Below are 16,224 nucleotides of genomic sequence, written 5' to 3'. Positions count from 1 at the left end.
CAGAGAGGTCTTGTCTGTTATCATTAAAGTTGTTTTTGTTAATAACTGAAAATGTATCCAGATAATGTGCAATATAAATGAATCATAAGGAGGGAAATGTATATAATGAATCTATTTATGTAATATATAGCTGATGGGAAGGTCCTTGACTCATGTTTAGTTAGCTGACAGATCTAAGTGTATAATGTGATAGGTTCTGCAGTTTCCTTCTTTTATTTCTTTTTTAGTTACCGTACTGAATGTAGCCAAGTAAATGATATATAAATGTATTGAAAAATAGTAAAAATATTGTTTTGGGTAAATCCATAAATCAATGTATAAGTGTCTGAAACTAAGTATGAAGCTGAACTGTGTGTGAGTATAAGCCATACTGTTGTTGGTACAGAGATATGTGGGGAGTGGTTCATGTGTCGGTATACAAACATAACAACAATTCAGGTGTTGGGGAGACTGTGGGGGAATATATACAGGCTAGTGTACAGTACTATACAGGCTAGTTCTCTCTCCAACCCTGGTTTGTGTTGTACAGTACTATACAGGCTAGTTCTCTCTCCAACCCTGGTTTGTGTTGTACAGTACTATACAGGCTAGTTCTCTCTCCAACCCTGGTTTGTGTTGTACAGTACTATACAGGCTAGTTCTCTCTCCAACCCTGGTTTGTGTTGTACAGTACTATACAGGCTAGTTCTCTCTCCAACCCTGGTTTGTGTTGTACAGTACTATACAGGCTAGTTCTCTCTCCAACCCTGGTTTGTGTTGTACAGTACTATACAGGCTAACTGTCTCTCCAACCCTGGTTTGTGTTGTACAGTACTATACAGGCTAGTTCTCCAACCCTGGTTTGTGTTGTACAGTACTATACAGGCTAGTTCTCTCTCCAACCCTGGTTTGTGTTGTACAGTACTATACAGGCTAGTTCTCTCTCCAACCCTGGTTTGTGTTGTACAGTACTATACAGGCTAGTTATCTCTCCAACCCTGGTTTGTTTTGTACAGTACTATACAGGCTAGTTCTCTCTCCAACCCTGGTTTGTGTTGTACAGTACTATACAGGCTAGTTCTCTCTCCAACCCTGGTTTGTGTTGTACAGTACTATACAGGCTAACTGTCTCTCCAACCCTGGTTTGTGTTGTACAGTACTATACAGGCTAGTTCTCTCTCCAACCCTGGTTTGTGTTGTACAGTACTATACAGGCTAGTTCTCTCTCCAACCCTGGTTTGTGTTGTACAGTACTATACAGGCTACTCTCTCTCTCCAACCCTGGTTTGTGTTGTACAGTACTATACAGGCTAGTTCTCTCTCCAACCCTGGTTTGTGTTGTACAGTACTATACAGGCTAGTTCTCTCTCCAACCCTGGTTTGTGTTGTACAGTACTATACAGGCTAGTTCTCTCTCCAACCCAGGTTTGTGTTGTACAGTACTATACAGGCTAACTGTCTCTCCAACCCTGGTTTGTGTTGTACAGTACTATACAGGCTAGTTCTCTCTCCAACCCTGGTTTGTGTTGTACAGTACTATACAGGCTAGTTCTCTCTCCAACCCTGGTTTGTGTTGTACAGTACTATACAGGCTAGTGCTCTCTCCAACCCTGGTTTGTGTTGTACAGTACTATACAGGCTAGTTCTCTCTCCAACCCTGGTTTGTGTTGTACAGTACTATACAGGCTAGTTCTCTCTCCAACCCTGGTTTGTGTTGTACAGTACTATACAGGCTAGTTCTCTCTCCAACCCTGGTTTGTGTTGTACAGTACTATACAGGCTAGTTCTCCAACCCTGGTTTGTGTTGTACAGTACTATACAAGCTAACTGTCTCTCCAACCCTGGTTTGTGTTGTACAGTACTATACAGGCTAGTTCTCTCTCCAACCCTGGTTTGTGTTGTACAGTACTTTACAGGCTAACTGTCTCTCCAACTCTGGTTTGTGTTGTACAGTACTATACAGGCTAGTTCTCTCTCCAGCCCTGGTTTGTGTTGTACAGTACTATACAGGCTAGTTCTCTCTCCAGCCCTGGTTTGTGTTGTACAGTACTATACAGGCTAGTGTACAGTACTATACAGGCTAGTTCTCTCTCCAACCCTGGTTTGTGTTGTACAGTACTATACAGGCTAGTGTACAGTACTATACAGGCTAGTTCTCTCTCCAACCCTGGTTTGTGTTGTACAGTACTATACAGGCTAGTTCTCTCTCCAACCCTGGTTTGTGTTGTACAGTACTATACAGGCTAGTTCTCTCTCCAACCCTGGTTTGTGTTGTACAGTACTATACAGGCTAGTTCTCTCTCCAACCCTGGTTTGTGTTGTACAGTACTATACAGGCTAGTTCTCTCTCCAACCCTGGTTTGTGTTGTACAGTACTATACAGGCTAGTTCTCTCTCCAACCCTGGTTTGTGTTGTACAGTACTATACAGGCTAGTTCTCTCTCCAACCCTGGTTTGTGTTGTACAGTACTATACAGGCTAGTTCTCTCTCCAACCCTGGTTTGTGTTGTACAGTACTATACAGGCTAGTTCTCTCTCCAACCCCGGTTTGTGTTGTACAGTACTATACAGGCTAACTGTCTCTCCAACCCTGGTTTGTGTTGTATAGTACTTACAGTGTTACTATAGTATGTGGTACACATCTCATCAGGTCTGGTTAGCTTGGCTGATATCTGGTGCTTGCAATATCAATTTCATGTATTTTTTATGAGGATTTAGGAAAATGGCAAAAGGTAAACTTGAAAACAAATTATACTTAAAAGGACCATGGCTCACAAGACAGTTGTATTATGAATGATCATGAGAAGGTAATGATATAGATCCACAAATTTATCCCTGTTTAAATTGAGACAAAAGTCTTTCTAGTAATAAAAATTCCAATTTGAAGAATCCGATATTATGCAGATGGAGACAATGGTATGTGGAATTGGTTTCTGTGTTTGTAAAATACATATGTACATTGCCATTGTTCTAAATATAGAAATAATTTACACCTACATTTTGGTATTTTATTTCCTAAATGATGCAGATACTTTTGAATTAGAATCCAGTCCGCTATTGAAATGACATCTTAACTGTGGAGACATTTTCTGTAGTTGTTATTAGACCCTGGCTTCATCAAGTTCCTTGTTGCCTAGTTTCATCAAGTTCCTTGTTACCTGGTTTCATCAAGTTCCATGTTACCTGGTTTCATCAAGTTCCTTGTTAACTTTTAAAGGAATCCTTTAACTTAATATTTAATAGGAAATCAATATTGGATTTCAGATAGCATTACACATTTTCATCCTAATGAAAAAATGCTCTCCGATGGAAATTTTAAGTTATCGTAAAAAGATCTTTATGTTGATTAAGGAAAATTGATGAAACTGAGGCCAGGGTGAGAGTTAACTCTGATTGGGTCTGTCTGAAAGCTTACTAGACTGAACTCTTGATATGGACCAGGAGATGATGCATCCCCTAACCACAGGCTGATTACTGATAACATTTGACCTCTACACATTCCTATACACTCATGGGCTGCCAACAAATTAAGTGGTATCTTTTTTGTACAGTAACCAACATTTATAGACTTTTAATCTTTGACCATTGGCAATAATACGAGAACCATTCTATTAAAACTTTTGCTGCCATTTGAAGTAATATTATTCTGGTCGTTAATTATAGAACCTTTCACACTTTATCATAGATGTTTGATGAAGTACCATGTAGAACGCTACGGCCTCCAATAATATTGAAATGTTCAGCAGAGTAACATTGATCTAGTGATGCATTAATTGTCCACTTAGTGTAATTGCTTCAATTGACAGTCTGTAAATGTTGATTAATATAGTCAATGGAGCTTTGATAACACTGGCAATAATTGAAGAGATGAAAATTCAATTATGTTGGTTCTAGAAACTTTAATTATCTCTCTGGACTGTGATTATAGAAAATAATACTTCATGAACTCAAAAAACTTTCCGCAAGCTGAAACAATAACAGCCCTGAAACAGTGGATCCTTCTATAGTACAAGTATGCTGAAACTGATCATTACTTCCATGCTAAGCCTATACAAATTCAGTGCATGTCTGGTGTAACATTGTCATGGCACCAGTATGATGAAACTAAACGGTTTACAATCTGAATGGTCTTCATAAACTAAATGGTCTTCATAAACTAAATGGTCTTCATAAACTGAATGGTCTTCATAAACTGAATGGTCTTCATAAACTAAACAGTCTTCATAAACTAAACGGTCTTCATAAACTAAATGGTCTTCATAAACTGAATGGTCTTCATAAATTAAACGGTCTTCATAAACTGAATGGTCTTCATAAACTAAATGGTCTTCATAAACTGAATGGTCTTCGTAAATTGAATGGTCTTTATAAAACTAAATGGTCTTTATAAACTAAATGGGCTTCATAAACTGAATGGTCTTCATAAACTGAATGGTCTGCATAAACTGAATCGTCTTCATAAACAAAATGGTCTTCATAAATTAAACAAAATGGTCTTCATGTACCGCCGTATTTAAATCTTTAAGTTTAACTTATTAGTCATTTACTCAGGTACTGAAGGTATGCAATGTATTTTCTACATTTTACGTGAAGGTTGATTTCTTAAAATAATGAATATTTTACTATTGTGATAAATTTTTGAGGAGATACGATCATGACGTTACTTCATATTACTTCCATTCTCCTTAAGAATTGCCCTTGGACATTGCATTGAGGACTAGAAGTCATAAAACTAACGTGATTTTGAGAATTGAAGACCCAATTTCGGGAAGCAACCTTTGCTCCATAAGTTATGCTTAGATGGATCAACTTTCCTTTCATACAGAAATTTTCATTTATAATGGATTGGAATAAGATTGGTTTTAGGAAAAATCATAAGATAAATAATTTCATAACAAAAAAACAGTGATATAAACAGAGCAACACATACTCAAATGAAATATCACAGCATGTTAGCATGCTCTTTAGGGGTTGATAAGAGTCCATCTTCTCAAGGGTAATTTGAAATTTATCAAGAAGGCATGTACATTAGTAGACGGTTCGAAAGAAAAAACCAACGTTCAGTGGGAGCCCTTATCAAACATTTAGCATAATGTTTCTGAGAGAGAGAGTATTGAATGCTGTTGAATTTTGTAGGAAATGTCAGGAATGCAGATATATCTTGGACAGATTTATTGGACGGCTGCCCGTTTTAACATTCTGCTTTATGCAAACTTGCACAATCCACTGATGTTGGAGGAATATTGTGAGAATATAAACATTACTATATGTTATGGACATGTTATAGATCTGTAGTAAAACTGGATTGTAATTGTAAAACAGAATATAAAAATGGTATGTTACTCCACAGATATAGCCAGGGATTGATTTGGCCACAATTTATAAATAAGATGAAATCTACAGATACCATTATTATAATATATAGTTATCTGTTAAGAAGATGTGATCATGAGGTGCTTTTCCAAACGTATTGTATTCTTTGGTTGTGGTATGATAACTGCAGAGCATTTTATTTGAAAACTACATTTTTATATACAAATATGTGCAGTCCCATTTGAGGAAGCTTGCAGTACAACACACATTTTTATAGTCATGCTTGTGGTATATGCTGGATCATAACTTGATACAATAAATTGATTTGAAATATACATGTATATATATAAAAAAAAACTTTTAGTTTTCTTTACTTGTAAAATGATGCATTTGACTTTAAATAGGTTTCCACTCGTTTTGTGATCTTGAAGAACACAATACTATTTCACTCAATAGTACCAAGCTCTGAAATTGATGCTGGTGGCTTTTTCTTCCACAAGTATTGGATTGTCACACAGAGAGCAGTCTTTGATTGCTGTTTAACTTAAGTTCTGAGCTGAAGAAGGAACAAATCTGCCTATGATGGGGATCATTTCTCAGTTTAATGGTTTTCATTGATTTCTAAGCAATACGTTTATTTCCATAAGGGTTAAAATGACGACTTTTCTGCCAAGAATTTTACATGATTCATTGATCATGACTGTTATTTTTGGTTTTTGTGACAAGTAACATATCACAATCAAGAAGCAAATTTCATGCTGTTGCAAAATGAAGTTTTCAAAATGATTGAGCTTTCCTGAAAATTCCACTTTTAACAATCCTTCTCTTTTGTCATTTTCTAGCACTTGGTGCAGCTGCTGAACGATTATTTCTATAGAATGTGTGAAACAGGTGCACAGTGCTGTTCTGGCTTCAGTCCCTGTACAATCAAGTGTTCTAGATACATAGTAACCTAGTTCTTGTTGGGACCCTCTGCTGTTCAATAGATATTGTGCAGTCTAGTCAAGGTGGTCTGCTTTGAAATGATGCCAGCTACAGGGTCGGCATGTTCAGATGGAATTTGATGTCTTGGAACATTAACCTAGACTCGAAGAAAAGACCTGGTTGCAGGATGCTTATTGAAAAGCATTTTATTTACAAGTTTTAGTTGAAAAATATGGAAATGCTTTTATATTCAAATACACTGTACATTGAAATTACAAGTCTTGGTAGAAATATATGATAATACTATTATAATTAAAGTTTTAGCTGAAAAATAAGGAAACCTTTTTTTTACTGGCTATTCCTTCCTTTCTCTTCTGAAATTCGAATAGAACATTGACCAACAAGTCCACATTTAAAGTCTCAATATCTAGCTAGATCTTAATTCCTACAAGACTCAAGAGACATGGGCCAGTCATTTAAGTCACTGACATGGTATATCAAATACATACATCACTGGAAACTAAGTGAATAAAAAAATTATTATCAAACAGATATTCGAAAAATTGATTATAACATTAAAAAAATATTTCTGTTTAAATATGGTAAGGATTTAGAATTGTAAACTAGTATCATGATCAGATCAAAGTTAATTAATTTCCTAAGCTACTTGTGGAATATTTAGAAATCAAAGCCAAAAACTATTACTGATTTTGTTAAATACATATACGTGAAAAGGTGCTTAATGTTTTCAGGATACATGATTTTGGTATTCCTGAATTAAAGTAATTTGGTAATGTTTAAAAGATGAGTTTGTTCTTGAAACTTTTATCTGTTAATATCATCAGTGTGCTTTTAACGAGTCTGGCATACATTTTGCTGTACACATGATGCACGGAAGATTACAATTTTCGCCAAAACAAACACCTGACTATCCATTAAACTGGTGGGTTTACCTGATCTGTCTGATCCTGACTATGGTTTTGGAATCATTTGAGCTAGCACTGATACACCACACAGAAGCTGCCCTTCTGCCCAGCGATATATGTATTGCCAATTTGATTAATGATAATGAGCTAGTCTTGACAAGACTCAAATTTCTCGTTGCTGATGTAATTTGACATTTCTCTCCTCGTAAAACATACAAGCAGTGGTAAATTTATATCAATTTTCTCCACAATTAGAAGTAGAGAGATTAGCGAGACACAGGTTATGATATTTTCAGGATATGTTTCAGATGAATTTTATCCCTATTTCTCTGAATCACACGAAATGCCTTCATCCCTGTCCTGATAATCAGATGTCAGAGATCAGACAGATAGTGGGTGTAAACCACTCATATTAAAATTTTCTCCTGGTCTTCTTTATAATTTAGTGGAAATTTAAAAGGAGACATAACCTCATGATGGGGTTAAGTGTGGCACTGTCTGTTCCACTAAAAGGCTGTTGTCTTTGACTTGACTGATGTTTTAATGCATGTCTACAGACCCAAGAAAGATAATAATTCTCTATACTCATACACACTATGTGTTAATTCAGAGATCTAGATATATATGATGTCTCCGAAGATAATAATTCTCTATACTCATACACGCTATGTGTTAGTTCAGAGATCTAGATATATATGATGTCTGCGGAGATAATAATTCTCTATACTCATACAATGTGTTTATTCAGAGATCTAGATATATATGATGTCTCTGGAGATATATAATTCTCTATTCTCATACACACTATGTGTTAATTCAGAGATCTAGATATATATGATGTCTCCAGAGATAATAATTCTCTATACTCATACACACTATGTGTTAATTCAGAGATCTAGATATATATGATGTCTCCGGAGATAATAATTCTCTATTCTCATACACACTATGTGTTAATTCAGAGATCTAGATATATATGATGTCTCCGGAGATAATAATTCTCTATACTCACACACACAATGTGTTAATTCAGAGATCTAGATATATATGATGTCTTCGGAGATAATAATTCTCTATTCTCATACACACTATGTGTTAATTCAGAGATCTAGATATATATGCTATCTCCGGAGATAATAATTCTCTATACTCACACATGCTATGTATTAATTCAGAGATCTAGATATATATGATGTCTCTGGAGATAATTCTCTATTCTCATACACACTATGTGTTAATTCAGATATCTAGATATATATGATGTCTCCAGAGATAATAATTCTCTATACTCACACATGCTATGTGTTAATTCAGAGATCTAGATATATATGATGTCTCCGGAGATAATAATTCTCTATACTCACACATGCTATGTGTTAATTCAGAGATCTAGATATATATGATGTCTCCGGAGATAATAATTCTCTATACTCATACACGCTATGTGTTAATTCAGAGATCTAGATATATATGATGTCTCCGAAGATAATAATTCTCTATTCTCATACACGCTATGTGTTAATTCAGAGATCTTGATATATATGATGTCTCCGGAGATAATAATTCTCTTTTCTCATACACACTATGTGTTAATTCAGAGATCTAGATATATATGAAGATTTTCAAGTATTTCTCCATGATGTACACCTTTCTTTTAGAAGATGATAATCAAGTGCATCACTGGATTTCAATAGCATGATGGACTTCAGATCTTTATCACTAATTCAGTATTATACGGGTGTTTGAATCTCATAACATGCCTCTCATCACCATTATGAGGGATAAGGTTTGTTGCAGGGTTTTGTTTTGCTGTAGAATCTTTTTGATTTTGTCCTGGTTTAAGAGGGTAGATTTTCTGAGCCATTAAAGGAGAGATAAGGTTAATTTATTAAGACGAAACTGTCTGGCTTACAGGGAGTGAGAATGGATCGTCGGTGTTGTAAATAATTAACACATGTATTTTGGAGAAGTCTGAGGGTAAAACAGTGTTGTTAGCCATGTGGTACTGTAAATTTGTATACAGTATGTTGGCTAATGATATGACATGTGTTATACATCATCGGAGACTTTCTCATATCATTAGTTTGTTTATTTATAGCAATTTTATTTTACACAGCTGTGATATCTGCGTCAGAAATAATATTCATAGATTTTTGGCTGTGTTTTAAGCTTACTAATACCATACAAGTGACATTGTTTTTACTCTATGACACTACACTCCAATCAATCAGTTTGTCCATCTGTGGTCTGTTGTCAACTTTTCTTTAAACTAGTTTAGTCTAGCTGAAGAGATTTTGGATGAAAAATTCAATAGATTATGTCCCTGTGCAAAGGATATATTTAGGGTATTTTATACATGAAGGGTTTTGGATGATCCATCAGCCCCATGGTTATTGAGAGGACAGGCTTTAAGCCATGAAAAAGTATGACTCTTTTAATGACAGATGTTTTGCTTAATTATTTGGAACTTATAATTAAATTGGTATGGAATATTACCTGAGCTATAATTAAGGTAAAACTTGATGTTAGGGCCCCAAGAAGGCGAAGCAGCAGGCTGCTTGTATTAGAATGTATGCTCTTTGATTAATTCTTTGAGTGAGAAGGACTTTAACATAATTTTGGATAAAGTAGAATCAAATTCCAATAAATATGCATTTGGAACTTGTATCCATTTTCGCTAGACGTCTATAAACAATGAATAAAAAGTGAAGCCTCCGATAACAGTGTTATACACCTGATGAGTATATTCAGTTTTTGTTTAATTCCTTGTTAATTTGAACACTTTTGATGTATTATACTTAAGGGTAAACGATTACAAATTTATTTGTTCATACTTGTTTCTTTCAGTCCCAGGGTCGAAGTGAAATCATGATGACACTGGAGAAAGTTGTGGGTGGTGTAGGATCGGCAGGAAGTGGCACCTTTAAGGATGTGTACAAAGCCACAAAGCAATGCATGACTGACCGAGCTATGTCTGTGAGATTCGCTGCAGCCAAGGTAGGTAACTCTTACTGACCTTGACATGGTAGTACACTTCTCACCCATACACACACCAACCCTGGCAACAGGCATCTCAACCCCTAACCCTGTCAAAAGGCATCTCAACCCTAACCCTGTCAACAGGGATCTCAACCCTAACACTGTCAACAGGCATCTCAACCCTAACCCTGTTAACAGGCATCTCAACCCTAACCCTGTCAACAGGCATCCCAACCCTAACCCTGTCAACAGGCATCTCGACCCTAACCCTGTCAACGGGCATCTCAACCCTTACCCTGTCAACAGGCATCCCAACCCTAACCCTGTCAACAGGCATCTCAACCCTAACCCTGTCAACAGGCATCTCAACCCTAACCTTGTCAACAGGCATCTCGACCCTAACCCTGTCAACAGGCATCTCAACCCTAACCCTGTCAACAGGGATCTCAACCCTAACACTGTCAACAGGCATCTCAACCCTAACCCTGTCAACAGGCATCTCAACCCTAACCTTGTCAACAGGCATCTCGACCCTAACACTGTCAACAGGCATCTCAACCCTAACCCTGTCAACAGGCATCTCAACCCTAACCCTGTCAACAGGCATCTCGACCCTAACCCTGTCAACAGGCATCTCAACCCTAGGGGGCCGCGGTTGCCGAGTGGTTAAGGTGTACTGACACTTTAACACTAGCCCTCCACCTCTGGGTTGGGAGTTCGAAACCTACGTGGGGCAGTTGCCAGGTACTGACCGTAGGCCGGTGGTTTTTTCTCCGGGTACTCTGGCTTTCCTCCACCTTCAAAACCTGGCACGTCCTTAAATGACCCTGGCTGTTAATAGGACTTTAAACAAAAACAAACAAACAAATCTCAACCCTAACCCTGTTAACTCACCTTCTACATTTACTGAACCCCGACCCCTCCAACAGACCTGTACGAAGATAATTAACAGACCGTTACCTTTTGAAGTTAGTTCAGTCCTTCCAGCATACCTTGTAAAGGTAGCCAACCAACCCCAATCCTTCCAATATACCCTCTAAAGGGAGACAACCCTGAACCCCTTCTCTTACCCTTTTTACACTGAACAGGATATATATCATCCAAACAAACTCACATAAACACAGGTGCAGCTAATTATTGAATTAGTTACATTGTAATTAGTGATTACTCAAGGATGGCAAAGTGCAGATGTAAAATTTGGCATTATTTCTGAGCTATAATTCAGTATATATCCAGCCAGCCAGCCTGTAAGAGATGACTACCTTCTGTGAACGTGTCTGAGCTAGGTGATTCAGGTGTTGAGTAACTCACAGTCTCATTATGGTATTAGGCCATTATCACGGGCCTAATTGACACTGATATAGGCATTGACGTAATGCTAATTTTGTTGTTAACATAATGAGCCAATCTTATCTGTACATTTGTCTGTTGATTAAGAAGTAGAGGTTGTTTAGAAACCCTACTTTTAATTACTCAGATCTTGATGTAGAGTCTTATAATTATATTAAGGTTAAACTTGAATGGTGTGATTTTTCCTCTAATACTACATTACTGTACCTTTTTTTCATTAAATGAGATTTTATGATGCACAACACTGACTTTCCCTCATTTTAAACTTATTATTCATTTCCTTTGGATGTCAAAGTAACATGTGTTTGTTATATGTGAGAATTTACAGAACAAGGTGTTTTAAATGAATTTATCTTAATGCATGCTTTATCTTCCTCGTATTTACAGCTTGATACATTACCATGATTTTGATGTCTGTATTACATTACTTTAAATGCTTCTACACTAAAAAGCAAAATATATTTTGTAAAGGTGTACTGGAGATATATTATCATCATTTGGACTTTTTACCATTATATATGTATGTGCGATGTAAAATTAGTTAAAGAAATGTTATTTGTGAAAGTGGACTGTTCTAGAATTTGTCTTATGTAAATCTAAATGTTGCCCCATATATATATATGTGTGTGTTTGTGTGATGTACGTTTTAACTTTTTTTTTTGGATTTGGCCCTCGACCATATAGATGAAGACTGCATTAAAAAGGCAATTGTTTCTTCCCTTTGTCTGCCCTTTAGAGTTTAAAGTTACATGATCCGAAAACACACTCATACAAAACCTTGTTTTTCAAATATCTCATATCTTAAACAATGCAAAATAACTTAACTTTGGATTCCGAGCCATGTCGGAATTAAAGGCAATGAACTTGATGACAGGAAAGCAGAAGATGCTTTAAACCTCCAACAAATATCAAACTACCATATACAGATTTCAAACCTGTTATTTCTACTGCCATTCAAAGCACAGTAAAACTTGTTTCAAAGTGAAACCTGGAAGAAAAAAGGGGAATTTATTGACGCATAATTATATTAGATTTGTGTGAATATGTGTACAGTTAAGGAACATCTTGGACGATGAAGATGACATACCTATATTGTATCTTCTTCAGTGGAGCAGTGTTCTGAAGGACCAGTCTTGAGGATATTTCGCCATTGATGACAGCATCATTATGTCGGGTAGTACTCAAACTACATATCAATGTTTTGAAATTCTGTGTAGATTTATATATTCAACTGAGAACGTCCCACAGAAACTGATCAGTGGCATTTAGTCATTCGAATCCTATGTCAAGAAAGTATCAGTAAAGAAACGGGTCAGAATTGCTTTAAAAGATACAAACATTTACAGTGTTAGTTTTCGTGTTGAAAGCCTAGTCTAGCCTAAATGTGAAATTGCATGCGGAAGTGTTAAACGCTAACTAGGATGTTGAGCTTCAGAATTCCTCATTAATGAATTGTTTATAACAAATTATTTCTCCAGGTCCAATGAAATTCATTGTAGCCAAGTTTTACTGTAAATGGTAGCAACCCTGGTCTCTCAAGACGAGCAACAAACTTTATAATGTACAACTGAAACATTGGTATGTCTGTGGGGGTGTTTAGGAGACACCTTTAATGGTCCCCATTACAATAGTACTTGTTGCAGGTAGTCACCAGTACTCTAAATTAAGTGTCTTATTGCAGGTTGTCACTGGTACTGAAGATTAAGTGTCTTATTGCAGGTATAGTCACCGGTTCTGAAGATTAAGTGTCTTATTGCAGGTAGTCACCGGTACTGGAGATTAAGTGTCTTATTTCAGTTAGCCATCGGTACTGGAGATTAAGTGTCTTATTGCAGGTAGTCACCGGTTCTGAAGATTAAGTGTCTTATTGCAGGTAGTCACCGGTACTGGAGATTAAGTGTCTTATTTCAGTTAGCCATCGGTACTGGAGATTAAGTGTCTTATTGCAGGAAGTCACTGGTACTGAAGATTAAGTGTCTTATTGCAGGTTAAGTCACCAGTACTGAAGATTACCTAAGTGTCTTATTGCAGGTTGTGACCAGTACTGTAGATTAAGTGTCTTATTGCAGGTAGTCACCGGTTCTGAAGATTAAGGGTCTTATTGCAGGTAGTCACCGGTACTAGAGATTAAGTGTCTTATTTCAGTTAGTCACTGGTACTGTAGATTAACTGTTTTTGTACACTTTCTACAGACTTGTACATTTTCTATGAATTGTGTGGATTATTCCTTTTGATTTCCCCTATCTTTGTAGTGTATGTACCAGCTTGTGAACGAGGCTCCATTTATGTGTGCCACTGAACTGGAGACTGTGACAGCTCTCAGCTTCAGGTCGCTGGATGGCTCAAATTATGATGTCCGCTGTGCAATTGCAAAACTCTTGGGCAATCTTCTGGCAACTGCACTATCACCTAAGACTATTTATGGTAAGATTGCTGAATACTTTCAAAAATGATACATATACAACTAGTACTGTATGAGCTGCAGCGATATACGAGATCTATGAGATCTGTGATCTTGTTCTGTGTATTTTCATATTGTCATTGTTTGTCAAATTTTTTCTTTTGTCACTTTCTCATTCTGAAGTATTTAAACAACACTGGTGAGACTTTGAAAACCATGAATGACTGGCAATTCTTTCATCCTGTGCAGAAATTGATTGTTTGCTTCCAAGACTTTATTTGCAAACCATCAATTATTTCAGAAAACTATTAAAAAAATAAGCAATTACCCTTTCCTTTGATGGTTAGTTTTTTTAGGCAAGAGAATGTACAATCGAACATCATGAAAAGTCTCCCTAATTGAATGCCAATGTATCAGTATAGTGGTAGCTCAGCTGACAGAGTTATTCTCTAAATGTACCTCATGGGGGCCAGTACCTCAGCCGCCGTATCTTACTGTGTAATTACATTGTCAATGTTGATGAGCTGCTGAACATATTAGACTTTTCTGTAGAATATAGAATTGAACCAACTATGGGCACTTGCACAAAAATTTAACAAATTAACTCAGGGAAATTGATTGAGGGCATTCAACAATACCACATCACTTATGCATTTTCCCCAAAGTGATTCGATTTCTGCTAGTGTTAGAGGTTTAACCGTTTTTGTTCAAGATTGGCTTGTTTTTAAGCTTACCTGGTCTGAAGGAATGACCTTGACGGACATTCAAGGTTATAGGGGTAGAATAGGCTGAAATGTTTAAATGATTTTTTCTCATTAATCAATAGGCCCTGGGGTCTTTCCCCACCCCAAGGGACTTTGTTTCTTTAAAACACTATCATAATGTAAAAACAATTCCTGGGGTTTCTTTTCACACCCCAAGGGAGTCTGGACTTCGTTTCTGGGATTTCTCTTTGAAGCAGTTGTGATCCCTTTCCCATAAGTGTATAGCATTGTTTAACAAATAAAGTTATTAACAAATTGACCATGAATAGATTTTGACGTTTGGTCAAATCCAACCAGGTGAGCAATACAGGCCTTCTTGACCTCTTGTTTAAATAAAGATCTGATAGGGCAATTTTGGGATCAGAAAAAGGAAGACCACTGGTTGGGAAAACATGGTAACGTGTATGGTTGGGACAACATGGTAGTGGGTATGGTTGGGACAACATGGTAGTGGGTATGGTTGGGACAACATGGTAGTGGGTATGGTTGGGACAACATGGTAGTGGGTATGGTTGGGACAACATGGTAATGTGTATGGTTGGGACAACATGGTAGTGGGTATGGTTGGGACAACATGGTAATGTGTATGGTTGGGACAACATGGTAGTGGGTATGGTTGGGACAACATGGTAGTGGGTATGGTTGGGACAACATGGTAGTGGGTATGGTTGGGACAACATGGTAGTGGGTATGGTTGGGACAACATGGTAGTGGGTATGGTTGGGACAACATGGTAGTGGGTATGGTTGGGACAACATGGTAGTGGGTATGGTTGGGACAACATGGTAATGTGTATGAATGGGAAAATATATAGCTGCCTTGCATTACTAAGGTAAATAACATCTGCAAGGGACTTGCAGAATTGTGCAGAAGTCCGTTCAAAATAATTCTGTTTTGCTCTTAAGTCAAGAAAAGATTAAGTTGTCATTTCATGATACAGAACCCAGTCATCACCCCTTCAAGAATATGGATGAATTCCTATACATGTTGGAGCTCAATATCAGACAATGATAGCACAGCTTGGTATTAATGGCCTGTAGTAAATAGAGAACTGGGCCAAATCCAAATTGAAAGTCATCATTTTCCTCATTTCCTCATAACAGGAAATAAATAAGACAATGCATGGATAAGTTGTCAACTGTATCGTTAATCACACCTTGGTTTGGACTGTGATGAAGACTTCAGCACCAGATTGTAGCTGAGTAGGTCAGCTCTACCCTATTACAATCAATACTGTAACATATTGTGGAATAGTCTGTGTTGGCTTCCTGTTCTTGTCTGCGCTGTCTTCCAGCTAATAATGGTCATAATCATTTTGTCAGGTTATGTTAGTATTGTGCAACATTGAATAATAAATGTATCAGAATTTTAAATATCACTCAGTTTATACAGAAGCTGGTAGTTAATAGTCAATGTTTGAACATTAAAGATTATTGCTATTACACATAGGAATTTAGTCTTATATCAAACATGTCAGACATAGATAATTCAAGAAACAACTTTAAAAATGATTCTGGAAAAAGAAATACAGGACCTTCCCTAAGTAGAGATACTAGTATTTTGTCTGATAAACTGATTTTTGTGTCAC

The 16,224-nt window shown here is 36.8% G+C and overlaps 1 protein-coding gene across 4 annotated transcripts in view; it reads left to right on the top strand.

Moving 5' to 3' along the window:
• The window catches only part of LOC117323283 (HEAT repeat-containing protein 5B-like), a 76,545-nt gene that overhangs the window by 30,620 nt on the left and 29,701 nt on the right, over positions 1-16,224 (top strand). For all 4 annotated transcript variants that reach the window (XM_033878407.1, XM_033878406.1, XM_033878405.1 and 1 more), the window contains 2 exons: positions 9,990-10,139; positions 13,724-13,895. In XM_033878407.1, coding sequence (XP_033734298.1) covers positions 9,990-10,139; positions 13,724-13,895 — 322 coding nt within the window. The remainder of the gene's footprint in view (positions 1-9,989; positions 10,140-13,723; positions 13,896-16,224) is intronic.

This window comes from Pecten maximus, chromosome 3 (assembly GCF_902652985.1).
Source record: "Pecten maximus chromosome 3, xPecMax1.1, whole genome shotgun sequence".
In the NCBI taxonomy this organism is placed as follows: Eukaryota; Metazoa; Mollusca; class Bivalvia; order Pectinida; family Pectinidae; genus Pecten; species Pecten maximus.
Note: the sequence above shows the minus strand (reverse complement) of the source record. Positions and strands in the feature narration are given on the sequence as shown.